The sequence below is a fragment of the Panicum hallii genome, chromosome 9, assembly GCF_002211085.1.
Source record: "Panicum hallii strain FIL2 chromosome 9, PHallii_v3.1, whole genome shotgun sequence".
NCBI lineage: Eukaryota > Viridiplantae > Streptophyta > Magnoliopsida > Poales > Poaceae > Panicum > Panicum hallii.
In genome coordinates this window covers 60,972,114-60,996,203 of record NC_038050.1, presented here as the reverse complement: position 1 = coordinate 60,996,203, position 24,090 = coordinate 60,972,114, and the positions used below count along the sequence as shown (strand labels likewise).

At 45.9% G+C, this 24,090-nt stretch overlaps 6 protein-coding genes across 10 annotated transcripts; 3 read left to right on the top strand and 3 right to left on the bottom strand.

Moving 5' to 3' along the window:
* Positions 1 to 255: 255 nt before the first annotated feature.
* Positions 256 to 1,697, bottom strand: LOC112874503 (aldose 1-epimerase-like). Its single transcript, XM_025937847.1, has 3 exons — positions 1,480 to 1,697; positions 1,342 to 1,391; positions 256 to 1,246 (listed from the first exon to the last, which is right to left on the bottom strand). The coding sequence occupies exons 1-3, from the start codon at positions 1,670 to 1,672 to the stop codon at positions 392 to 394; spliced, it is 1,098 nt and encodes a 365-aa protein (XP_025793632.1). The 5' UTR covers positions 1,673 to 1,697; the 3' UTR covers positions 256 to 391.
* Positions 1,698 to 1,779: 82 nt separating this feature from the next.
* LOC112874499 (tRNA pseudouridine(38/39) synthase) lies at positions 1,780 to 9,087 on the top strand. 3 transcript variants are annotated; one of them, XM_025937840.1, is made up of 18 exons: positions 1,780 to 1,919; positions 2,042 to 2,197; positions 2,292 to 2,354; positions 3,253 to 3,411; positions 3,498 to 3,561; positions 3,761 to 3,833; positions 4,270 to 4,315; positions 4,402 to 4,512; positions 4,926 to 4,992; positions 5,780 to 5,870; positions 6,137 to 6,197; positions 6,279 to 6,409; positions 6,487 to 6,604; positions 6,905 to 7,028; positions 7,429 to 7,530; positions 7,594 to 7,674; positions 8,259 to 8,417; positions 8,553 to 9,087. In XM_025937840.1, the coding sequence occupies exons 2-17, from the start codon at positions 2,126 to 2,128 to the stop codon at positions 8,324 to 8,326; spliced, it is 1,431 nt and encodes a 476-aa protein (XP_025793625.1). In that variant the 5' UTR covers positions 1,780 to 1,919; positions 2,042 to 2,125; the 3' UTR covers positions 8,327 to 8,417; positions 8,553 to 9,087. The 3 variants fall into 3 exon arrangements, with proteins under 3 accessions (XP_025793625.1, XP_025793627.1, XP_025793626.1); XM_025937842.1 differs by lacking the exon at positions 1,780 to 1,919 and having other exon boundaries at positions 2,013 to 2,197; positions 7,606 to 7,674; XM_025937841.1 differs by lacking the exon at positions 1,780 to 1,919 and having other exon boundaries at positions 2,013 to 2,197; positions 8,519 to 9,087.
* A 978-nt stretch (positions 9,088 to 10,065) lies between these two features.
* On the top strand, positions 10,066 to 13,140 carry LOC112874501 (probable F-actin-capping protein subunit beta). Of its 2 annotated transcripts, none has more exons than XM_025937843.1 (8): positions 10,066 to 10,470; positions 10,922 to 10,992; positions 11,361 to 11,474; positions 11,644 to 11,729; positions 11,816 to 11,877; positions 12,049 to 12,201; positions 12,615 to 12,710; positions 12,824 to 13,140. In XM_025937843.1, the coding sequence occupies exons 1-8, from the start codon at positions 10,342 to 10,344 to the stop codon at positions 12,905 to 12,907; spliced, it is 795 nt and encodes a 264-aa protein (XP_025793628.1). In that variant the 5' UTR covers positions 10,066 to 10,341; the 3' UTR covers positions 12,908 to 13,140. The 2 variants fall into 2 exon arrangements, with proteins under 2 accessions (XP_025793628.1, XP_025793629.1); XM_025937844.1 differs by having other exon boundaries at positions 10,068 to 10,470; positions 12,049 to 12,168.
* A 570-nt stretch (positions 13,141 to 13,710) lies between these two features.
* Positions 13,711 to 16,044, bottom strand: LOC112878319 (uncharacterized protein OsI_027940-like). The gene is made up of 6 exons (XM_025942768.1): positions 15,887 to 16,044; positions 15,219 to 15,402; positions 14,981 to 15,140; positions 14,835 to 14,863; positions 14,681 to 14,756; positions 13,711 to 14,047 (listed from the first exon to the last, which is right to left on the bottom strand). The coding sequence occupies exons 1-6, from the start codon at positions 15,889 to 15,891 to the stop codon at positions 13,971 to 13,973; spliced, it is 531 nt and encodes a 176-aa protein (XP_025798553.1). The 5' UTR covers positions 15,892 to 16,044; the 3' UTR covers positions 13,711 to 13,970.
* Positions 16,045 to 20,088: 4,044 nt separating this feature from the next.
* Positions 20,089 to 22,253, top strand: LOC112873283 (basic salivary proline-rich protein 4-like). The gene is made up of 3 exons (XM_025936277.1): positions 20,089 to 20,598; positions 21,332 to 21,388; positions 21,624 to 22,253. Exons 1-3 carry the CDS (start codon positions 20,089 to 20,091, stop codon positions 22,251 to 22,253), a joined length of 1,197 nt encoding a protein of 398 aa, XP_025792062.1.
* A 526-nt stretch (positions 22,254 to 22,779) lies between these two features.
* On the bottom strand, positions 22,780 to 23,692 carry LOC112877480. 2 transcript variants are annotated; one of them, XM_025941791.1, is made up of 2 exons: positions 23,228 to 23,692; positions 22,780 to 23,131 (listed from the first exon to the last, which is right to left on the bottom strand). In XM_025941791.1, exons 1-2 carry the CDS (start codon positions 23,638 to 23,640, stop codon positions 22,939 to 22,941), a joined length of 606 nt encoding a protein of 201 aa, XP_025797576.1. In that variant the 5' UTR covers positions 23,641 to 23,692; the 3' UTR covers positions 22,780 to 22,938. The 2 variants fall into 2 exon arrangements, with proteins under 2 accessions (XP_025797576.1, XP_025797575.1); XM_025941790.1 differs by having other exon boundaries at positions 22,783 to 23,131; positions 23,234 to 23,679.
* Positions 23,693 to 24,090: the final 398 nt, after the last annotated feature.

Sequence of the window (24,090 nt, the reverse complement as noted above, 5' to 3'; positions counted from 1 at the left end):
ATTTCTATGTTGGTGTTATACAAAAATGGTATTTCTTTCGAGGGCAAGAAAATTATATTCTCGATACTCGATGCTCACTTCTTTGCAACGGACCAGGAGAAATAGAGAGTAACGAGCATAGTTTCATCTTTGGTGAAAATGGCTAGATTTTGAAACCGGTAAAAGTTCATCCAAAAACGTATATTGAAGTTTCAAAAAAATTTGAAACTACTTGGCACATCATAGTTCATGCAAAGATGTACATTTAGTTTAACTCTGACGAATTTTGCACACATTTGAGCCATATATATCTTCCTTGCAACTTCTAAGCTAAACAGAGGCGAAGCCTGCTAAATTACAGACGATCAAGTTTCAAGAACTCCTTACTCGAATCCTAGCACGCACGCCGCATCTATTTTTTGAGCGAAAACTTGTAGAGCATGTAGTGCTTGTACACCTGCCCCGGGCGGTACACCTCGCGGGGGAACCCCGGCTCGTGCACGGCGTCCGGGTAGTCCTGCGTCTCCAGGCACATCCCGCCGTGCTTGGCGTAGACGGCGCCGCCCTTGCCCACGTCGCCCTTGAGGAAGTTGCCGGTGTAGAACTGCAGCCCGGGCTGGTCCCCCCACAGCTCCATCACGCGGCCGGAGTCCGGCTCGCTCACCACCACCACCTTGCGCACCCCCTGCCCGTCCGCCGCGCCGTCGAGCACGAAGTTGATGTCGTACCCGCCCTCCACCTCCGCGATGCGCGCGCCTGGCGCCGCGGGGGCCCGGAAGTCGAAGGGCGTCCCGGCGACGGGCGTGACGGCGCCCGTCGGGATGAGGCCGCCGCCGACAGGCGTCACCGCGGACGCGAAGATCTGGACGGCGTGGCCAAGGACGGTGCCGTTGCCGTGGCCGCGGAGGTTCCAGTACGTGTGCTGCGCGAGGTTCACGGGGGTGGGCTTGTCGAGCGGCCGGGCGTACATGGTGACGCTGTAGGAGAAGTCGCCGTCGATCTTGTAGGTGACGAGCACGTCCAGGGCGCCCGGGAACCCCTGCTCGCCGTCGTAGCTGCGGTAGGAGAAGGTGATGTGCGGGAACTCGCCGGTGACGCGCTCGCGGACGGACCAGAACACCTGGTTGAACCCGCGGTGGCCGCCGTGGAGCGTGTTGTTGCCGTCGTTCCGGAACGTGTGGTAGGGGCGGTCCCTGATGGTGAAGCGCCCGCCGGCGATGCGGTTCGCCACGCGACCCACCAGCGCGCCGAAGTAGGTCGTGTCGTTCTTGAATTTTTTTTCCCAATCAAATATACAGCATTAACAATTTCCTTACAACTCGCGACAAGAAAAAAGGTGATAACCATGCGTGGAATTCTCACCACGTAAGATCCGATGTCCTTGTAGCCAAGAACGACGTCGCCGGTGTGCCCTGCAGGCGCAAACAGACCCAAGATCAATCAAATCGAAATTGGAGAAGAAGGAAGATCGAGCAGTGCAAGTGCTCAGTGCTCACTCACCGTTCTTGTCGGGGATCCTGACGGCGAGGATGGTGGCGCCCCAGCTGGTGACGACCATGGAGAACTCGCCCCGCCGCAGCTCGTAGAACCCCAGGGACTGCTTCCCCTGCTTCCTCGCCTCCGCGCCGCCATTCCCGATCGCCAGCAAGACGATGGCAATGCACAGCAGCAGGGCGCCCTTGCCTCCCGCCATTCTCGATCGATCGGTCGGTCGAACGGTTCAGCTTCTTCCTATCCAACTCGCAAACAGTCTCTTCTGCAGCTGGATGCTCTCGCTGTGAGATGTGACTTCGTATTTATAGAGGACGATCTGGCTGAACCACTGTGATCGAGGAGTGGGAGATGACTGCCCGAGTCAACAGGATCTATCTGATGATGATCTCCCATTTCTTCCCTCGTTCGTTGCTGCATCAGGTAACGGGCGCCTTAATCCCCTGCAGGTAATTCTAACCGCCGCGATTTGACCAGTCAAACAAACTGTCAAAGCCCCGCCTCTCCCCTTAACGGGTCCGATTCCATACGACGAGGCCCTGTCTAACGGGACCCGTTAGTGCAATGGCAGTAGCGGACTACCGGGCTGGTGGCGGTAGTAGCAGCGGCCGCGAGCACAGATTCCTCTTACCGGGCGCGGCTAGGGCTCCGTACCATGGCGGCGGCGGAGACAGAGACGGCGGCGGCGCTGCAGGCGGAGGTCAGCGCGCTGCGGATGCGCGTGCAGGTGGAACCCTAGCCGCAGTCATGGCTTGTGCTTGCTTTCTTCGCCTAGGTGATATTAATTTTTCTTCCTCAATTGCTGGGTTGGGTGTGGCTAGGAGTTAGAGAGGGAGAACCAGAATCTGGCCAAGGCTGCTTCGAGTTGTACCTGCAGATTCAAGGTATGTAGACACAATGGGTTAAAGCAGTTTCGTTACTTAAGCTTACAGACATGAAGGAATTGACAAGCTTATTACTTGTTTGTTTACAATCTTATACCATGTAAATGTTTTTTGAGAATACTATATTGTGTGAGGCATCAGTACAATTTGCAATAGCTGTTCCTTCCATAGCTCGCTAGCTGGAAAATGGAAGCTTTGTAGTTCTGTTGTTTTCTTGTTTCAATTGAAAGATAACAACAACAACAACAACTTAGCCTTTTGTCCCAAGCAAGTTGGGGTAGGCTAATTGAAAGATAAGATCATAAGAAATCTCTGAGGAAATGTGGCCACTACGGCACTAACTATAACGATTCAGTTAGGGTGAAACTGCAGCAATGACTTCATCTGAGCTTGTGATAGCCTTGCCTCCAGGCCTTTGCAAAAAGGGCGTTCTTTTTAAGGTTGTTTTTCTGTCTATAAATTGTTACAGCATGTTAATCTTTGTTATAACATGCCATTAATGTGGTGACATGAATTACAGAGAGATTTGAGAAACTTGTAGAGGTTATCTGCCGCCAAGAGATTACATGCTAAAAGGAAGGTCCAATTTTTATAATTATATTAGACTAGTGACCTTAACTTCCCCATGACCATGGTTATTTGAAAACGAATTTCGACTTATCTAGATGGCAATCGTCAACACCATATGCATACTCATATAAATTTGTGGAACTCAAGCATGACACATGATGCACACAAGATTCAAACAATACTTTAGGACAATTCATATGCATATGTAGGATTCAAATTATCTTGATGTTGCATTTGCATACAGGTCAATGTATTTCATCCTTGAACTTCTATCATGTATCTTGAGGTTCTTGCCGTTGATGCTTTGCCGAACTCTGTTCTTCTACAGGACGATAGTGTTAGGTCTGTTGCAGTTGCCAGTTCATGTTTATATGGAAGTAACCCAGAAGCACGGCACAATGGGAAATTCCATCAAAGTAGCCCTTTGGAAAAAGATTTGAGCGCTCCATTTTATCACTCAATAATATCTACAGAAAATGAAATACAGGTACGTATTTTTAAACAAATTCTTATCTGATCTGATTCATTTTTTACCGAGAGCGATTCTAATTAATATATACTTTTGACCTACAGCGCAACAGAAATGTGGAAGGCAATGGTTTGCCTGACGATTCAAACAAACGAACTAAAAGAAGAGGTGCTACTGAAGATACACCAACTATACCTATTTTAGCCTTTTAGGATGATTCTTATTATGATAAGTGTGTTTACTTTCATTTCCACAAATGTTCAGTATGCCCACATTTAGGTTTCCTTTTCCCTTGACTACTTGGGAACACTAACTACATTACAACTATTCTGTAGAATTCTACTGAATTTTTCTGTTTAATGCACAGGTCGCCAGGATGGGATTTTAAGTCACTGCTCAAAGCGACTAGTTGCTCTCAAAGTCATGTATTTCGGCCAGAGGTGTGTTATTCTCTGAATAGAACATGCATGCTTGATTTAGCTTGCTTATTCATTTTATTATTTGTAAATTTTTGAATTGGTAATCATTGCTTTAATGGTTTCTGATGAATCACTATTCCATTAGAATCGCACTAGTCTCTGATCGAATGGAAGCAAACTAAATGCTGAATCTCAAGAGCATTTCCTTCTTAAACTGAGTCTCTTTGTAGATCAAACTTTGCTGTACTATAAAACCATTGTTACCCAGTGTGTTACTAAACTGCTCAAGTTTGATCCGTACAATATTAAATAAACCCCAATGTTCCTTCTCTAATTTTGTTATGTTGATCTTCAGTTGGCATCTGCATCTGTGCTCTGTTCTTAACTGGTTAACTTGTATTACTTGTGCCTGCCTTTTCTCTCACCCTTTCATATGACTTTGCTTGATCCTATGCAGATTCTATGGCTTTTCTTCAGAAGGTAACACGGAGCCAACAGTTGAGGTAATTTTCCCCATGGGCTATTTGCTTTGCTATTTTCAAAGTCATTGAAAGTTTGCTCAAGAAGCTCTATCTTCATGTTTTGTCAGTCTGAGATTTTCAAAGCACTGGAAAGAGCAAAACTTATGGTTGGCAGTAGAAAAGAATCATGTTATTCGAGGTGTGGGAGAACTGACAAAGGAGTTTCTGCTTCTGGACAGGTAGCAGCAGAATCACAAGAAATCATGTCTACTGAATAAATACTTTGTTGCTATTGATTATAGGAGTGATTACTGTGTAACTTGGCAAAGCCAAATAAAAACGACTTATGCTGACATCACTTACTTCTCCCTTGTTTCCTTTACAGACAGTCTTGGACTTCTGGTCTCCAAAATGCAATTAGATTTTAAATTTGTATGAAACATTGTTACACATCTAGAAGCATATGTTTTCTTTTCTAAAGAATTTAATTAGTCAGAGATTTAAAGAATGTTGATTATATCCACTTAAAATTGTATCATTTGTTCTTTTTTTTTGTTTGGTATTGACTATTGTGTTGAAACTGGAGCAGTGAAGTTATCTGTAATGTGCAGTATGCATGAAAGAGATGCTTTACCCATTTTGCAACATGCAGGTGATTTCCTTATATCTACGATCGGACATAAAGGATGTTGGAGGGGACATGCAAAATGAAAGATCTGGTATGCTTCTGCCTTGTGTTCCTGTAGTGGTGTATGTTAGAGTATATTAGGCAACTCCGGATATGGTTAGTTTAGGATTGATTGTAATCCCGGGATAACCTTCCTCATCTCTAGGAGAGGCTACTTGCCCTCCAAGCCATGTACTCCTATATATTCGCCCTAGAGGCTCAATGCAATACACCCCACGCATTATACCCAATCTTACATGGTATCATGAGCTAGGTTCAAACCCTAGGCCTCCGGCTTCCGCTGCCCTTGCGCCGCCCCCAGGGAGATCGGTCTCCTCTAGGGGCAGCGCCCTCGTAGGATCTGCGCGCGGATCCCTCTGATCCGCCGTGCCATCGTGTTCAGGCAGAGCAGATGGACCTACCTCCCGTGGTGATTAAATCTCGTCGGGCTGCCTCGGTGCCGCTTCCCCTCGTCGTCTCCCCAGGCGCATCTGGCCCAGCGCTGCCCCTCCCTCCTCCTGCGCTGCCGCTACCGCTACCTTCCTTATCTCTAGGAGAGGCTACTTGCCCTCCAAGCCATGTACTCCTATATATTCGCCCTAGAGGCTCAATGCAATACATCCCACGCATTATACCCAATCTTACAGTGTAGACAACAAGGAATGCAGTCATATGAGTACATGATCTGATTTGTTGCTTAAACGACTTGATATCCAGGGAAAACCTCGATTTTCCCCTATCAAAAGCATTTTATATATTCCTGTCCTAGTAGATGTCTCAATTGCATCTTAGCTTTTCTAACAATTGTTCTTTCTAACTAAGATTTTTTTTTACCACAGAAATTGATTATGTGAAGGTATTGAATAGAATTCTTCCACAAGACATACGTGTACTAGGTTGGTGTCCTGTTCCAGCAGATTTTCATGCAAGGTTAGCTCAATCATGTGTTTTTTTGTGTTTTTTTTTTTCTTTCTTCTTGCAAGAGTAGATGTACAATTTTGCAAATGAGCATCTATCTATCAATAACTGTTAATTGTTAAAAGGAGCCAAGGAAGTTATATATTTTCTCCTTTCCATTTTTTTAAGTAAGATGAATAGTTCCCACTTTTTGATCTGGTTGTTATGCCCAGTTATCCTGTGATTGTGCTTTGCGATTATTGATCAAATTTTGATTTTTCTCCCATGCTATTTTGCAGATTCACCTGTTTGAGCAGGGAATATAAATACTTATTTTGGAAAGGGGACTTGGATATATTGGTACTTACATTTCCCTTGATGCCTGTAGTTGCTAGATAAGTGCACATGTCTACTGAGCTATTGACTCCCATTTGCAAGCAGGAAATGCAGAGAGCTGCATCCAAATTTGTTGGAGAACATGACTTCAGGAATTTCTGTAAGATGGATGCAGCAAATGTTAGTAACTATAGGCGGCGCATTACAGAATTTACTATTTCTGCATGTGGCAAAAGGTTAAATTTACATTTTAGCCTTCTTTTTGGTTCTCAATATCCTGCAACGCCCAGTAAAAATGCTTAATATCTTCTAGTTCCAACAATGATGAGCTATGCTACATGACGATCAAGGGTACCGCTTTTCTGTGGCATCAAGTTCGCTGCATGGTAGCTGTGCTATTTCTAATAGGTCAAGGCCTTGAGTCACCATCTGTAAGTGAAACTAGCTTTCTTTGTTGAAGAGTCAATCACTGCATAGATGTTCCCTTAGGTCCATGAACCGTGAACTCTTGACACTTAGGTCCCTATACGTTATGCTGTTATGTGCAATGGCAGTTGGCACCATATATTACATATGCAAGTTTATTGACCTTGATGTTTGAGTTCTCAAGTTCATGGATATGAGGGGAACATCCATGCAAGAACCAGGTGTAATGTACACTTGATGAAATCTTGTGTGCCTGGTTTTGTAAGGATTACTTACCTTTGCTGATTTTTCTTATTTTACCACAGGTAGTTGATTCACTATTGGATATTACTAAAACTCCTAGGAAACCTCAATATAAAATGGCAGCTGAGCTTCCATTGATTTTGAGATCTTGTCTATTCGATAAGACCGACTTTATGTGTTCATCAGGTTTGTCTTGTCAGACTTTTGGAGATAACTTTAAGAATTCATTTTATTTTCATCTTTTCTCACGAGGTATTTAACTATCACTGCAAGCAAGATGTATCACTTGCTTGCCTAACTGTATAAAATTTACTTCCTGATCTTGCTTTAACTGTGAAAAATGGTAGATCTTGTAGATGATTATTTTTCTGCTTATGCTTTAGACATAATGGATAAACAAAATATAATTATATATAAAACTTTTGACCATGGCATTGAGCAATTATTTTTTGAGAAATGACTTGTCAAATTAGTCCTATTTTGTATAAAGCTAGACTCTGCATTGTACTTGCCTTCATTATCTGTTCACAAAACTTTTTGCCTTTTGTGTGGATATTAATTGTGATGAACTATTATTGCACCTTAGATGCGAGTCGGTCTCTGACTGAGCACCTGAATGATCAATATCATCATTATATGCTCCAAGCTGAAATATTTCATGAGGCGCTGAACTGTTTACCTTTTCCAGGTACATACAATCAAATGTTTTCTTAGTTTTATTTGATTGATATCCTAATGATCTAAAAGTCAGATGCCATTGCAGAATCTAATTCACTGGAAACACTCCAGAAGAAGAGGAATCATATTCCTCTCCTATCACGACAAACAGAGCGTAAGTTTCCTTGTCTTTTACAGCCTGAAGTCTGCACATGCAGAGCATTCTTCTGCTGTTATGTTTCCCTATGAGCAACCCAATGCTTTATGTCTGACTATACCAGTCTCCAATCGCCTCTTCATTATTCTGGCAATCCATTTTGGTCGTTCTTGGACAGTACTCCCTCCATTCTCTTTTGGTAGACCTATTTCTAAAATTGAAATATTCTCTTTTGATAGTCCTATTTGAGTTGCCATCTTGGGAATGACATGAATGGCCCTTTCAATTCCCATGCAAAGTAACTCCTCTAAAAAAATATTGGTGCATGCATATGATAATATCGATATCGAGGAGTCCTCGTGGAAAATCTTCACACTATATAATGACTTGATTAATTGAATGATAAGTAGAGTACTTCTTCTTGGTCATTGTGCTAAGGTGAAATAAGTTTATCAAAAGAGAATGGAGTACTTTACAACAAACTCAGTCCATTGTGCACGCATACCTAATTTTTAATTTTCCAATGCAAATCTTAGTTTCAAGATATTCCTCTTGTACTTTCATACATCTGAAATAATGTTTCATGAATTTTCTTATTTCAGCCTCTTATGAGGAGCGTATAGCAAAAGTCAAGACAAAGTTGACTGATAATCTTAGCATAGCGTCTTGAATAGTAACATCTATGTTCTGAAGAGAAAGAATGGAACCATAGAAGATCGAGTCCTTATTAGTGCAGATTCTGCCATAACTACAACCTACAGGTATGCTGATATTTTTTACTATTTATTTTGTTTGCAGAACCATATCTTCATATTTCCATAAATCTTAAAGCAGTTGCTTATATGCTGCATTGTTTTTCTAGAGCTCATGTGCTGCATAATCTACTTGATTGCTAGGATGGCAATATCTTTATGCCAGTCATCGCTCTTAAAGCTGGATGGGTTCATGAACTTAAAGCAGTTTGTTGATAATGAATTGGATCTGTTTCGCATTTGGGGATGGAAAATAGCTGGGATCAAGACTGAATGGGTTTCATCATTTTAAGATGGTTTTCTACCATTGGTTGCTGTCTGTTCGAGCCATTCGACAATCAGCAGCAATTGAAATGTAGAACATACAGATGGAGTAGATCGGCCTCCTACTTTTGGGGACTTCTTAGTGTTGTGTGCTTCACCATAGAGCTTAAGAGTCTTGTATTCTGAATGTGTTGTGAACTAGTATAGAGAAATGTAATGCTATCAGCTTATTCTCACATGCCGCTGTACCAAGTATCCATTGCAAAAGGAGGTAGCAAGGCCCTGCATGTTTATTCCCCTTAAAAGGAGGCTATGCATGCCAAGATTACTTGCACTCGCATCTAAGCAACATTCATTTCTGTAACGACGACTGCGTTTTACTCAAGGCAGAATCAATTGGTTTCTCATGTGCCCATCCGTCATTGCTTCGAGTGCATCCCACCCGTTGGTTTCGAGTGCTTGCTGAAATGAAATAGTAGGATTTATTCAGCACTGGTCGGTGTCATGTGGTGGTTGCAAATTACTAGTGCTAGCTGTTGCTCTGTTCCGAGGGTGTGCTTGGTTCAGCTGTGGATTTTTAAAAATTTAATTTCTGGAATCAGCTGTGGGAAAGCTGCTGTGAGCTGACAGCTGTGGGAAAGCTGAAAACTGTTTGGCTGAAACAACTGTCAGCTGTGGGAGGGTGTCGGTAGGGAGGGGCGGCGGGGGGCGCCGGGCGACGTGTGGGGGGCCGCGGAGGGGCCGGCGGGGGGCGCGTCGTGAGGGCGGCGGGAGGGCGTCCGTAGGGAGGGGCGGCGGGGGGCGGCGGGCGGCGCATGGGGGGCCGGCGGGGGGCGCGTCAGGGGGGGGGGGGGCGGCGGGTGGGTCACTGAAAAAGTTCGCTACAGGGGGGAAGAAACCAAAACGGTACGTTGTGTAATCGATGGCAGACGGGTAAATATATGGGAATCGGTAAAAATCTGATGTCTCACCTGATTCCAAAGTGAACTGCGGGAATCAGATGATTTTTCGGAAGCGCTTGGTCCGATGGAGGTCTTTGGTTCGGATCCCAGATTTTTTGAAGCGAATCGGTACCAGGAATCAGAACCAAACACCTTTTGTACTCTCTGCATAGTTGTAAGAAATCAAATCTCGAACACCTTGCGCGAGACTTGAATGCCATGACAGCAGAGTGGTAGAAAGTACCACCTTGTCATCCGACTGATGAGTTCGATTTCGCTAGTGAAGTTTTTATGCGTCCCTTATGCTGTCCGTTCGGATGATATTTGCCAAAACATTTATATGATATTATCAAATAATCTCTATTATTTAAGTGAGTTTGGATGTATTATTTTGGTTTTTGTATTGAGAAGATCGACGGGTCGTCAGGGTGTATTTGCGCAGAGAAATGCAGTTTGTTGACATCAGCAGGCAAACACGCAAAAGAAGCGAAGAAAACAAAGGAGACGAAATGGAAAGAGAACCACAGAAGACGAAGCCGAGGAGGAACGAGCAACTGAATTAGGACGAAAGCAACGGAACCGAACGAGGGGAGAGGAGGTGGACGACGACGACGACGTCGTAGCGGCAGCAGGCCAGCAGCAGCTGGAGGAGAAGAAACGAGGAGGGATCTACGAGAGGAGGAGGAGAGGGAGCAGGACGAGCAAAGGCGGACGGAGAGCCCGGTCGCATGGAGGCGGCGATGGATCTGATGCGGCGGATGCCGCCGGCCAGCGCCGAGACGGCGCTCAACGCGCTGCTCTCCCTCCTCCCCGACCACTCCCTCGACCTCCTCTCCCAGGTCGACCTCCCGCTCCAGGTATACCTCAGCCGTCCCCGTCGGCGCCTCAGTTCGGATGGGGCGCCGGTACATTTGATTTCGTCGTACCGGAAATCGCTCGCGGGGATTGGATGCTCCGCCGGGCGGTGCGTTTCCTTCGATTGCTTTGTATTCATCAAGGAATGCGCATTTGTTGCCTTGCGTCCGCTTTGGTTCCTCCCGCGCGCGCGTGCGTGCACCTGTGCTTGCCTGGGATTCGTCTGGATCGAGGTCCCGTAGAACCGCACCGTTCCAATCCCCTTTTTGCGCTTTTGAATGGAACCGTATCGAAGTTATGCCGGCCGCCGGATGAATTCCCTAGGTGAATGTATTCTAGTGTGCTACCTTGTTGCCAACAGATAGATTCTTCGGTTCCACTTGCTTGTCTCCAGTTTCTCCATGCTCCAGGCGCTTACTGATACACAAGGAAAATTGGCGTATCCTTTTTCAGGTTTGCATGGATAAGGAGACTTTGAAGGAATACATTCTATGCGAGTATAACCGTGACGCTGACTCCTACCGGTCAGTAGCTCCCCATTACCACCATAATTTCATTTTACTCATGTTCTCCATAAGCACTCCAAGGTGCAGCCGTTGTTGAATGAAAACTAGGGAAACAAAAAGTAACAGAAAAATGGAAAGGATGCATTATATTTGTTTATCTCTTCATTTTGCAGCGCATGTTGCAAAAACGGTCTCATTGCGGTGCCTGGATAAACACTGCCTAATGACATTGACACCTAATTCTGTGTGGCATCCCCAATCAAGAAAATTAGGGGGCAGAGCCATGGATGCATTAATTAGTCTGATTCAATTGGGTTGTTGAGCAAGCTTCAAACCTTGTGGATCTGTTTTGCTTCTTGTTTGTTGATTGTGAGGTTGGCTTGCAGATCACCTTGGTCGAACAAATATGACCCTCCTTTGGAAGATGGTACAGTTCCCTCTGAAGAGATGAGGAATCTTGAGATTGAGGCAAATGAAGTTTTCTCTGTCTATCGTGACCAGTAAGACTCATATTTCATCTTTCTGTCTCCTTAAAACTGTACTGTGAAGTAGATGCATCGGAAAGAAGGATATGATCCATAGCAGCATGATTCCTCAATTTAGTATATGAATGATGTTACCTACCGTGTGGATGTAAAGTGAGTAACAAGATTTTCTGCTAACAAATAGGTACTATGAAGGTGGGATTTCATCTGTGTACATTTGGGAGGATGAAGATAATGGTGGTTTTATTGCATGCTTCTTAATTAAGAAAGGTCTACACAAATTCTGGAAGTGATCTTGTTTCCTCACTAAAAACTCTTAAGCTTTTCTTATTCGAATTTCTGTTTTGTGGTTTCAGATGGAAAAGGAACACGAGGGTACATGCAGATTGGTTCATGGGATGCCATTCATGTTATTCAGGTAAGTCGTGGTAACCTTGCCTACAAATACTCAAATGTTAGACTATATGTTTCTTTTCAAAGGGTAACACTGCCCATGAATTGCCAATTGAAAGGCTGGTTAGTCTCTTTTGTTGCATTCTTTTTTGTTATATTTCTACTTAACAGTTGAAAACTTGTGTGACGCTGATAGGTTGGTCCTGAAGAAGAAGGAGCAGCACATTACTGCTTGAACAGCACTGTGATGCTGTCATTGACAACTGACAACAAGCAGTCTGGAACTTTCAACTTGTCTGGATCAATTAGACGGCAGGTTCTGTCTCCTGCTCTTCCCTTCTTTGCTCATGTGTGTAAAATCTCCTCCCGACCAAGGGTACTTTGAGTTAATCAAGTTGCTTTACTTCTGTGAGGACACAACTAACTAACATCCATATTTCCATATATTTACTAGATATCAGACTTTTTGCATGTAACAGTGTTCACTAAAAAAATAAAGATATACTTCAATCTGCAAACAGTGAACTGCCAAGTTACCTGCAGTTTATTAAAGCCAAGAAGGCAAGAAGATAGATACAGACATGGTAGCTAGACTAAGCAAAACAATGAATAACTTTGACATGTTTATGGAACTGTTGTTTGTAATCTGTCTGTCAACTAGGCAGCCATTTCTGAGGCAACACTTTCTTTGATTGGAAGCGTTGCCGAGGTATATAGAAATTTGGATGAGCTAATGTGTGAAATATCTGTTTCTATTTGCAGATGAGTATGACTCTCGCTGTAGCAGATGGGCACCTCGTTAATATGGGGAAAATGATAGAAGAAATGGAGGGGAAGCTGAGAAATTCACTGGATCAGGTAACAGTTTCGCATCGATGACAATGACAACTTTGGTGGCTACTGAGATCTGCTGACATAATTTGCCACTTGCAAATTCATTGGTCGTCAAACTTATATGGTTGTGGTGGCAGGTCTATTTCGGGAAGACGAGAGAAATGGTTTGCACTCTTCGTCCGCCACCAGAAGTGCTTAATATGAGACTACCAGATAGCTGAACCAGTGAATAGTACTGTCAATTTAACAAAAAAAGATGTCATGTCTTCACTATTATTTTGATAGGCATGGTCTGTTTGTGCTTTTCCTTATTTGTTTGTACTTAGTAGTTATTATAGTCCGTGTATCAGAACTGGCACCTTGTTTTCGTAGGAGCCTCTTGTCCTCCAATTTCTTGTGAATTAATGAGAGATTAGCCAATCATGTCAGCTGCACCTGCAAAGTTTCACCAGAAGAGTGTTGTGTCTGCCTTCTACTCTGGATGGAGAAGGCGAACTGTGTTACCTATTGTGAAGGTATGATGTTTTTGTGGCCTTGCAGTTTGCTGAACCGTGAATAGGGCATGGCCCCATGATCTGATAGATTAAAACTCTTGGCCGATGAACAAAGCTGGGCTTGGTATGAATGATGTAGGAATTTATAGTTCTGATGCTAGGTCCCGTAGGTTTGACAGGTATGTTGAGCAAAATCGGACGGCTGGCTGCTTTTCTTGGTACCACAAGCTGCAGCGGCGCAAGTGCCCCGGCGGCAAGCTCTGCCGGCCACGCCCCAAGATAGGCGCCTGCCGCCAGGTTACCATTGTGGACTTTGGATTCGATGATGTGTTGAATGAAGGTTCAGTGACAGCAGGCAACAGGCATACCAGCCGACCGACCTGCCTTGGCCTTCCTGGAAACAGTAATGATCAAGCACGCCTGTGTTGGGTTGCTGCTTGTCAAAGACCAAGCATCAGGTTTACGGAAAGATCATTGGTGTCTGTTACTCTGTTCTGATAAACACAAGCAGCATCAGAAGACAGCTACAATAAACATCGCTATCACGCCATACAAACATCGAATCATCTTCCAATGGCGGACACAAATACGCTCTGACCAAATATTATAACAGCAGTTCAAAAGGTTCAGCCAATAACTAAACAGTACGAGTGTTTGGTTTCTTTACTTCATATGCAGTGAGTGATCGATCCATCCTCCAGATTTTACACCAAAAATCTAAGGGAACATCTAGTCTAGCTGGATATCATGCGTGGTCAACCGATGGTGTCGAGCAAACTCATTTGCTTCTTCATGGTTTAGCTTCCTCTGCAGCGGCTGCTGCTGGAGTTGCTTCCTCCTCCACCTTGCTCTCCATAGCACCTTCATCTGCATTTTTATTTTCCGTAAAACAAGATCAGTTCAGTATAGTGTCTTGAAAACTAAAAAGAAAATGTAGCCAGTCAGGATTGAAATGGTCTTCAAGGGAAAGACAATTTGGACTAAGAACTCCACAACATTTTTGCATACTAATCAACACTTTGACAGCCAAGACCCTAACTTAGACCATAGAGCACTGTGAAGACTTAAGACTGGCACAGTCTTGCCTAAGAATCAACAAGCGCGTTTAAGGATATCGATGTCAATTTCTTCTAGCAGCCACAAGAAGTGAAGAACAAAGTAACACACAACGAAAGAGAGTTCTAGCTGCTGTCTTTATTTGCTGACAGGATGATATGCTAGCTATTGAGCAACGTATGCTGTTATTGATGTAATACTAAAGGGCTCAACTGTAGACTACTCTGTCAGTAAAGATTGCAAGGCCTTGCAGACTACTCTGTCAGTAAACGCTTCAGAAAGTTTCTAGATACAATTACAAGTTAACTGTGAACAAAATTTAGATAAAATTCCAATATTCATACCAGAATGTCCAGTTCATCATGATAGAGTAAATCTATGGCTAAATCCAGGAACAACTATATTTAACCACAAAAAAATAATTGAGAGGACAAGAACGAGTACCTTTGTTAGCACTTTCAACCACATCATCTTCATCATCCTCAATATCCTCATCATCAGCACCACCCATGTCCAGTTTCTACAAACACAAAAATATCATGAGACCGTTTGCTCCCATCTTCTCAATCATCGAAGAAAGCTTTCAGCAGACACTTACCGAGAAGTCCATACCATCAAAGTCATTAACTGCAGCATGAATAACACAAGTCAATTCAAGCTTTGTTTATAAAAAAAAATCAAATCAAGCTAAACTAGATAGTGGTCTGGAAACAAATACAGAATCAACCAAACTGAAAGACTTACATCCGATATCCTCATCATCCTCATCCTGCCATTTGTCCCAGTCAACCTTCAAGAAAACAGGTGGCTTGCCCTCCTTTTTCAGCAGCCTTGGCCACCACTTGCTCTCAGCTTTCTTGATCAGGTAGCATATAGTTCTTGGGGCAACAGCTGCTTTGCTCTCCTGCAAACATCAAGACCAATACAATTAGCGGCGTAGAATGGTACATCCTGTAGGGAACCTTTAAATAATTACACTAACCTCCACATTAACAGCATCAAACAGCTCGAGGTCAAACTCATAGGGCAAGTCATCTGAGCCTTTTGCCGAGAAGTTGAAATGGCCCTCAGGCTTCAAGTTCAGCTTCACATCCTTGGCATCGGGTAACTCGATCGTCAGGAACACCCTGTCGGACCTCTGCGCCCACTTGGTGGTCGGATGGCGACTGCAAATCAAATCGACCCCAAGAATACGCAACTCAAAACCATACTCAAGCTCAACTTATCTCAGTCTCTAAAAACATATTACATAACCAGAAACGGTACGACAGACACCAGCAACTTGTAGACTACTGACAGTTTGGCACAATCTCACATCACTCACCCCAAATTAATCTAAAAGTATTCAGAACGCAAGAATCAAGATCGTGTCTATATCAATTTGATGCCTGATAATTCACATTTCAAAGCGACCACGCTAAAGAAGCCAGGAACAAATTTTCTCCGAAGCATCCGTGTTTCCTAGTCTATTTTCCCCTAACAAGCTAGAACAAAAGACTTGGCAAGAGAACCTACGGGCTAAATAACACCACGATAATTACACACGATTAGACGTCCCAAACTCCACACCACAGCCAGAACAGCACCAAACACCCACACCAGGACTCATGGAATTCATGAACTACGGAAGGATCGCAGCGAGTTTACTACCTCATATTTCCTCCTCGAGAACTCCGGTGAGCGGCGTGTAGTTTTGCGTCGGGGATTTGGGGGATTAGGGTTTAGAAGACTTCGGGAAGACCGGCGATGGGGGAAGAGGAGGCTGCGGTAGAGGGGTGGGTGAGGAGGCCAGGAGGGGGTGTATAAGAAGAGGAAGCGGCGGACCAGGAGAGAAGGGAGGGCGACGGGGGCAAACTCGTCAAACTGCGGGTCGTACGAGCGCTACTGCTGCTTCCAAAAGGCTCTAGATGGTTCCATTTCTTTCGGGTCCCGAGCCACTTGGATTTCTGCTCTTTTTCTTCTTCTTCTTCTTTCAATTTTTTGGTATACTGCACTGCACTAGTTGTCTTCTCCTATCTTGCCCTTTTGAGGTACAGATAATCTCTATTCCAAACAGATTACCTGAAAAATAGTAGTTATTCATCATTATTAAAGGTTTTACTACCTAATCTCTCGTGTTGTTCACCCATCCGGCATATTTTCGAATTTGTTTGCCTAAGTTTGGTTTGAGATTATTTTGCTTTGTTGTGCCTCCAAAGAGCACAAGCATAAATGCTAGCATGCCATTTAATAATTTGAATTACATGATTTTGATTTTCACTTGATAGAAGGACAAAAGGAAAGAAGCCCAAGACAACGAAATCATGCTATCGTGCCTTTGGGGACATATCAGGATCTTCCTTTTCATTTTATGAGAATATCTACATCCTCTTTGAACATGGAATTGTTCTTCATAGTGGGCTCATCGATCATAGATTTCAGAGCATCTTTGGTACCCTGCAAGTGAAAAGCAGCAACAAAGTGTGTAGAAAGCTAAGTATGGCTATAAGTGAGAATTAAAAAAAAGGAAAATTACAACAATCTAGTAGACTTGAAGCGAAATAAGCCTGGCGAGCTAAGCCTGGTCCGACACACATTTAGGACGCGGCTTGGCGCTCATTTTGGTGGTCCGAAAAAATTAGTTCGGCCCAAGCTCAACCCATAATAATAAAATCATTTATTTCCCACTAAAAAATAACGATCGGAGCCAAGGCTGAGCTCAGCTCAATAAAGTTAGTGGACGAGCTTGGACACACATTTAGACCCGAAGGAAACAAGGATTTTTATAGCCTAATCCAACCCACAATATGCCTAGATGTGGTTGTTTGCTTGTTTACAACTTAGGAAAAAATCATATGCATTCACTATGGAGGCAGAAAGAGAATTAAAATAAAATCATTCAATGAGCCTATACATTGTGTTGAACAATGATCAAACTTTATTTGTCTTTTGTTTCTATAAAAGGGAATGCAATATACATTCATAGTTTAATTTAGTAAATTTTAAAAAAGCATACATATTTAGCAAATATATGTCATTAACCCCAATTTTCTCTCTACATAGTCTTGAAGTCTTCAACCTATGTTTACGTGGGTTGGTGTCTTTACCACCACCACAGTGACCTTTGGTAAGCTCACGCCTACTTTGCGACTCAACCTCATCAACATCACCTACATTGCTCACCTAAGTGACATTTTACAGGCAACAAGGGTTTGGTTACCTTGGACGAATAATATGAACTTTATAGTATTTATCTTAAATTTTATATTTGAATGAAAATTGATGAGATAAATATGTATGAGATGATGTTAGGTTACCTTTCCACAAGAAATGCAAGATCAACAATATGAATCCAATAAGCAAAAAATGAGAAAGAAAAACTAAAATGGTCTTGAGTAATATATTCTACAATAAAATGGAACTTCGCTTAGAATTTCTTGAAATAAAAAATTCTCTATATATTGTGATCGATTAGAAAAAAGTACATGCTTCTGCATGTATTAGCGTCTTAAGCAATCTGATGTTTGGAAAATATGCGTACTTGCTTAGGCAACCTATATAGAATATGTTTTTTGGAGCAAAGGTAAAAAGAAGAGTTGGTCTTGTAATTAATTTTTGTTTTTGATATTTTTATGCAGTTAATGGTATACTCTAATAGTTTAATTTAGAAAAGCCTAGGGATATAGCCATGGCATTTGTGGTCAAACCACACAACCTATTTCCGCCCACAATGTATATTGTCCGCTACCTTTATCAAGTGAAGGCGGTATGCCCACCAGTCCACTCGCTTTTGGCCTATATCATAGTGTCCCTGCTCCTATTTCCCCACCTCTAAAGTCCAGTCATAGGTGGTAGCCTGGGGACGGCGGCTCTCCGTGATTTGGTCGCCAAATCCTCTTGCGTCTCCGGTGTCTCCGTCGCCACCTGGGTAACCTTCGCTGAACTATGAATTTCCAATCCCCCCTTCTCCCCCACTCAACTTCTTCAAAATCACCATATTTGTTCTCACAACTTGCCGCATCCGTCATCTCTTTAGGTATTCGCCGCCGCCATTGCTGAATCTCTACATCATCACCAACGATTGCCAACGATTTCTCTTGCTACAGATCCGCAAAATCGCAAGCTCCAGAGATGGTGAAGACGGACTACAGAGATCTCTGCGGATTGCCCCCGTCTTGTGATGTGTTGCACCGATCTCCATCTTCGCCAAGCGATTTTGTTGATTCATCCGAGAATGGTAAATTTTCCCCCTATTTACAGCTCTCTTTCAGTTTCTATCCTTCAGAAAGTATATTTCTACCATGCCAGAAAGATGGAGAAAAGGAAAGGGGGGTTTTCCTTTATTTAGCCAAAAAAAGGAACGGACTAGGAGTTACCAAAAATAAAGGTAGGAGGCTACAGTTATATCGCTAGTTGGGCCGCCCACTATAAGCCCATGAGCTTTTGGCCCACGAAATGAAACTCGTATGAATGACAGTCCTAGCAAATATAAATATCTTTAAAAAAGAGTTTACATATCTTTCGATGTTTAAGATTCATGCAACAGCTATGATCATGGGATTTGTGGGTCCGCGGGAGGCATGGGTAGAATTCTGGCTGGTGGAGGAATGTTGTGAAGGTATGATGTTTTGGGTGGATGGAAATCTAATTTGAGTTTGAAACTTCCAATGTGATTTTCTCTTAAATAGTCATTTCCTTTTTAAATCCTTTTGAATGATCATGTTATTTACAGTTATTTCCACAAAATAAGATCCAATATTTTTTTAGGAAATATGGTATTTCAACTTTTTAGTGTACTACTTCAACATCTTTGATACATTGTTTAAACACTTAAGATAAAATGTCGAAATATTTTATCTCAAATTTTAAACGTATTTAAATAAATATTTAATCTGTTTCTTCAAAATGTTCAATGTACTATTTCAACATTTCATCATGTTTTTTGAAAAAAGAAAAGAAAAGCCTGATCTTGTCTGGGCCGCGTCGTTCTGCCGTTACTACCAATTGGGCCGCCTGCTGCTCTTTCTTGGGCCGTACGATTCAGGAGGTTCTTCGCCTCGGCTGTTGTTGGGTGCTGTATCGCTTCGCTGCTCGGCCTGCATGTCGAGATTCAAACCCCAGCCGACAGCGAGGCGAGGCAGCGAGCCAGCAATCCCCAAGCCCATCTCGCGTATTTAAACGACGCCTCTCCTCTGCTATCGCATTCTCTCTTCCGAATCCTCTTCTCTCCTCTTCCCGCTGATCAGCCAGACTCGAGTGCGTTGGGGCCTGGCCGCCTGCGGGGAGAGCGAGCCTTCTCGCTGCTCGGCCAGGCTCAAGTGCGTTGCGGGGAGAGCGAGCCTTCTAGAACCTTCTACGATCGGGGTCCTCGGTACGCGCTCCGCTCGATCACCACCCCAGCCAGCCTCCCGATTCGAATGCTTGCGTTTTGCCTGATTTTTGTGATTTTTTCTCGGAGTATTTCGTTCCGATGATTCGAGGTGATCGTACGTCTTTGTAGTCCTCGTTTGGGTTCGTAATCGATTAATTTTCTGCGATCCCGCTGGTTATTTCATGATTTTGGGAGGTTGTGGGTGCTCTGCTGGACGATACGATGGTTCGAGTTTCCTTCCGAACTTGCGGATTTTACGCAATGTTTCTACAAAATCAGAGCAGTTCAAGTTGTACGACTAGGCGAATGCCTTCGAGCTCCGTGTCCTGTTTTCGCTGGGCTCGATCGCACGATCTAGTTCGAGTTCCGCGCTCTGCAGTTTCCGCGTGCATTTGTGCGGCATTTAGTTCATTCATGAATTATCGCGTTTCTCCAATTTCTGGTTCGAAATGTTTCGAGAGCTTGTAATCTGCAGTGCTAATAAGATTTCTCGGATGCAGGGATGGACCCCAGCAACATCTCCGTCACCCCCGGCAGCGGTGGCAGCAGCAGCGACGGCAACGGGGGCAGCTCGGTGCACACATCGTCGCGGCGCCGCCGCCTCATGTCGTCCTCGCCTACGGGCACTCAACTCGCTGCTGCTGATGGCGGGGGTTCCGGGTCGTCCACGCCGTCGTCGTCCTCCACGGGCCCCGACCTCGAGCCCCACAGCCGCCACCCCGAGGACTCGCCGCCAAATCAAGTGCGGCGCCTCCTCCTAATCTCCCCGGTGCACTCCCCGGCCGCGACGGACGACGACGTGCTCATCATGGACGGCGTGCTTGTCGACAACGGAGCCGGCACCCCCTCCAGCGCCAGGCGCTCCGTCTCCTTCGTTGACAACAATGGGCCCAGCAACAGGCGCTCCGTCTCCAACAGCGACCTCGTCCTGGTCTCTTCAGGCTCTCAGCGTTACATCGGCGCCGGGAGCAGCGGTGGAAGCGGCGGCAGGCGCAGCTGCTCCAGTGGTCAGGTAATTGTTTGCTTGGCACTAATGATCTCATCGCACTAACGTTTCGGGTCCATGCTGTCCTTAGTTGTTTGCTCGGATTACTTGCGCGTTGTTAAAGCGGATAGATGCTGCATGTTTGGCATGAATCTGAAAATGGAATAAAATTCTCAGCGTCAGTTAGCAAAATTTGTCATCACAGTGTATTGTTAGATTTTGGAAGAAATTTAGTTCGTGCATGGATTTCTTATGGCTACATTTGTAGGGTACAATTCATTAGTCATTCAGAAGCTTTTGCTCTGGAATACAAATAGGAAAAGGGAAAGAGATTGAGCATCAAGTTATCTTTACTCTGAATAGCATCAATTTGGTGCTTTCAAAGTAGGTAACGAAACCGTTTTGCTTGTTTATAATATTACATTACATCAGTGGTTTTATACTACTTTGCAGACACAACTAAATATTCCTAAATCACGAGAGGCAGAAAGAGAACCTGGAAACTATTCCTTTTGTTGATTAGCGTCTCATATGGTTCGTCAGATATGGACCTTGCTAACTAGAAAGCAAGGTCAGCATTGCTGACAGTTCTTAGAAGGAAGCATTGCACTTCTTTTTTCTGTAATTGAAAGTTGTTTGCTCCGTTTTTGTTGCTTTTTAGTTTTTGTACTCCCACCAATTGTTGATAGGAATATGATATAACGTTCTCAAATATGCATATGCTGATTAATCGTTTCTGTTTTTGCCTTCATGTCTTCAGATTCCCCAGAGGGAGGAACCTCGTGTGACGCAAGCCCAGAGGAACAGACATTCTGAGGTAAATATTTCTGGGCCATTTGTTTTTATATGGGGCTTAGATCAAATGATGATAGATCATCCTGCATGATTTCATACCTGATTTCTATTGTTTTGATACTGAACTTAAATTCTAATGCGCGTGCGTGCGTGCGTGTGCGTGTGTGTGGTACACAGTACACGCAAACTGACTGCATTTTCGTTCGATATCTGATTATTTTCTTCAGCCTAACATTTGTTGTTCTTCTTGCCTACAGGTGGGATCCCAGAACCGCCGCCGGCAACATCAGGGAGCCGGTCCCTCCAACATCAACCAGGGGCAGGAGTTCATCAACCCCCTCAGCATGAACCAGGGGCAGGAGTTCATCAACCCCTTCAGCCTCCCGCACTACACCTCGCCATACTACGGGCAGTGGCTGCCATACTACACCTATGGTCCACCCATGGTGTCCATCCATCCAGCGGGATTGTACGGGGGGTTGTTCGACATCAGAAGGCACCCGCCATCCGGGGTCAACATCACCCACCCAGATGGCACCCCGCTGCAGCTGCCACGGCCGCCGCCGCCGCCGCCGCCGCCAAGGGTATCCACGGTCGTCATCGCACCGCCGCCGGCACCGGAGCAGCCCGAGACACAGCCGCCGCCGCCAGCACCGGAGCAGCCCGAGACGCCGCCGCCGCCGCCGCCACAGGAGCCGTCTGCACAGACGTTCTGCTGGCCGCCGACCGCGGAGGAAACCGCCGCCATCGAAGCCGTGCTGTACGGCCCCAGCACCAGCGGCTGGAACAGGCTACCCGTGTTCAAGGAGATCTGCCCCGACGATGACGCAAAGCAGGCCCTTCCTCCTCCTCCTCCTCCTCCTGCTGCTGCTCCGCCGTGCCCGTGACATGGATCGTCGCTCCGGCCTGTACATCCCCGTCCGCTGTAACCGTACCGACCCGTAGCCCTGTCTCTGCAAGTCGTCGCACCGGATGGTGACGATGGTAAGTGAACTAGCGCTCGAACGGGCGCATCTTTGAGCGGTGGTTGTCTGTTCGAACCTTTGAGTTGCGTCTGCGTCGGATTCCTCTGCAAACGTGATCGCTTGTGGAGTTCGGAACATGTAGCCGTAGTTGGTGCGTGTACACTGTCTGTCCGTCTTAAACCTGTTGGGAATCATAAGGATTTGCTGCTTAGGTTTTGGGTTTCGATTTCAGTTTTGCAACTTTTGTTTCGTTATTGTGTGTCGAATCGATACGCTGCCTTATTTCTGCCATGTTTGACATCTTTCTCTAAGTGTCGCACACACACATGAACACAGCAGAAGACACACACACAAGCACACACGCACGCGCGCGAGACGCACACACAAGCACACACGCACGCACACCCACCGCGCATACCCCCCCCCCCCCCCCCACCCAACACACACACGAGACACGCACGAGACGCGCGCGCGCGCGGACAGCTGTCAGCTATGCACAGTGTAACAAGTCACTGTAGATAAAAGAGAGACAGGAGTACATACATCGCACATCTGCGTAACACCGTTTTTACAGAACCACAGGGCCAATGAACGCGGCGTGCTCTGCTCAGAGCTCCGAGTCGTCGGAGGACGGCGAGGCTGCTCCCTTCACCTTCTCCTCGATCGCCTCCACGGCGTCCCCCGTGGCCCTCGCCGCCGTTGCCGCCGCTTGCTCCACCGTCTCCTTGCCCATCTCGAAGCTCTTCTTGGCCGCGTCCGCCACGGAGCCGGCGCTCCCGGCGTCGGCGGCGTCGCCGTACCTTGGCACAAGGACACGCGCGGCGCACGTACGTTCAGAGCCGACCTCGCGGCACACTCAACAAAAGACGAACAGGAGATATGGAGAGCAAGCGCACAGATACCGAGGCTCGTCGGGGCGCGCCCGCCGGAGCTTCATCCACGTCAGCCTCGCCCACGCGCGGAACGCGTCCAGCCGGCTGTTGAACCCCGGGATGCCGGCGTCGCCGACAGCGTGCTCGACGGGCTCGGCGCGCTTCCCCGCGGCCTCCCCGGCCCCGCCGCCAGCGCCCTGCATCCCGTTGCCGACGACGCCCTCGCCAACTCCGTCGCCGGCGCGCGGCACCGACGACATCAGCAGCGCCGCGACGGAGGCCGCCAGCACCGCGAGCAGGACGACCGACACGGATATGGTCGCGCCCCCCTTTACCGCCGGCGGCTGCCCGCCTCCCGCGAGGCTGCTGGCGCGGCCGGCGTCGCCCGTGGCCGCGGCCGCCGCCCTGGCGTCGACCTCGGCCGTGGGTTCAGACATTTGAGATGCGGAGAGAGAGAGAGAGAGAGAGAGACTGGAGGGAGATCGAGAGATCAAACTAGTTGCCGTTGCCGGGCACGCGCACGGGTAGGCACGTGACGACGTGCTGTCTAGTAGTAGGCTGGCGCTGCTCGTGCCTCGCGATGCTACCGTGACACGTCGCCTGATACGTGCCCTGCCCAACGGGGAGGCCGAGGAGACGAGGTGAGCGACGGCGGTGTAGTACGTGCGCTGTGTGAGTCACGGGTGGACGTGTCGAGCGCGGCAGACGGTCCCGGGGCGAAGCACAATCATTGTTTCGGCCCATGCGTGTTCACCGAAAGAGGCGAGATGGACGAGGAGGAGTTTGGCACGATGCGTGTGTCAGGCCCAGCCAAACCAATTTCGGCCCACTACTTCCCATCCAACAATATTATCATATTGATCGCAGCCACCGGCGCGAGTCTACGA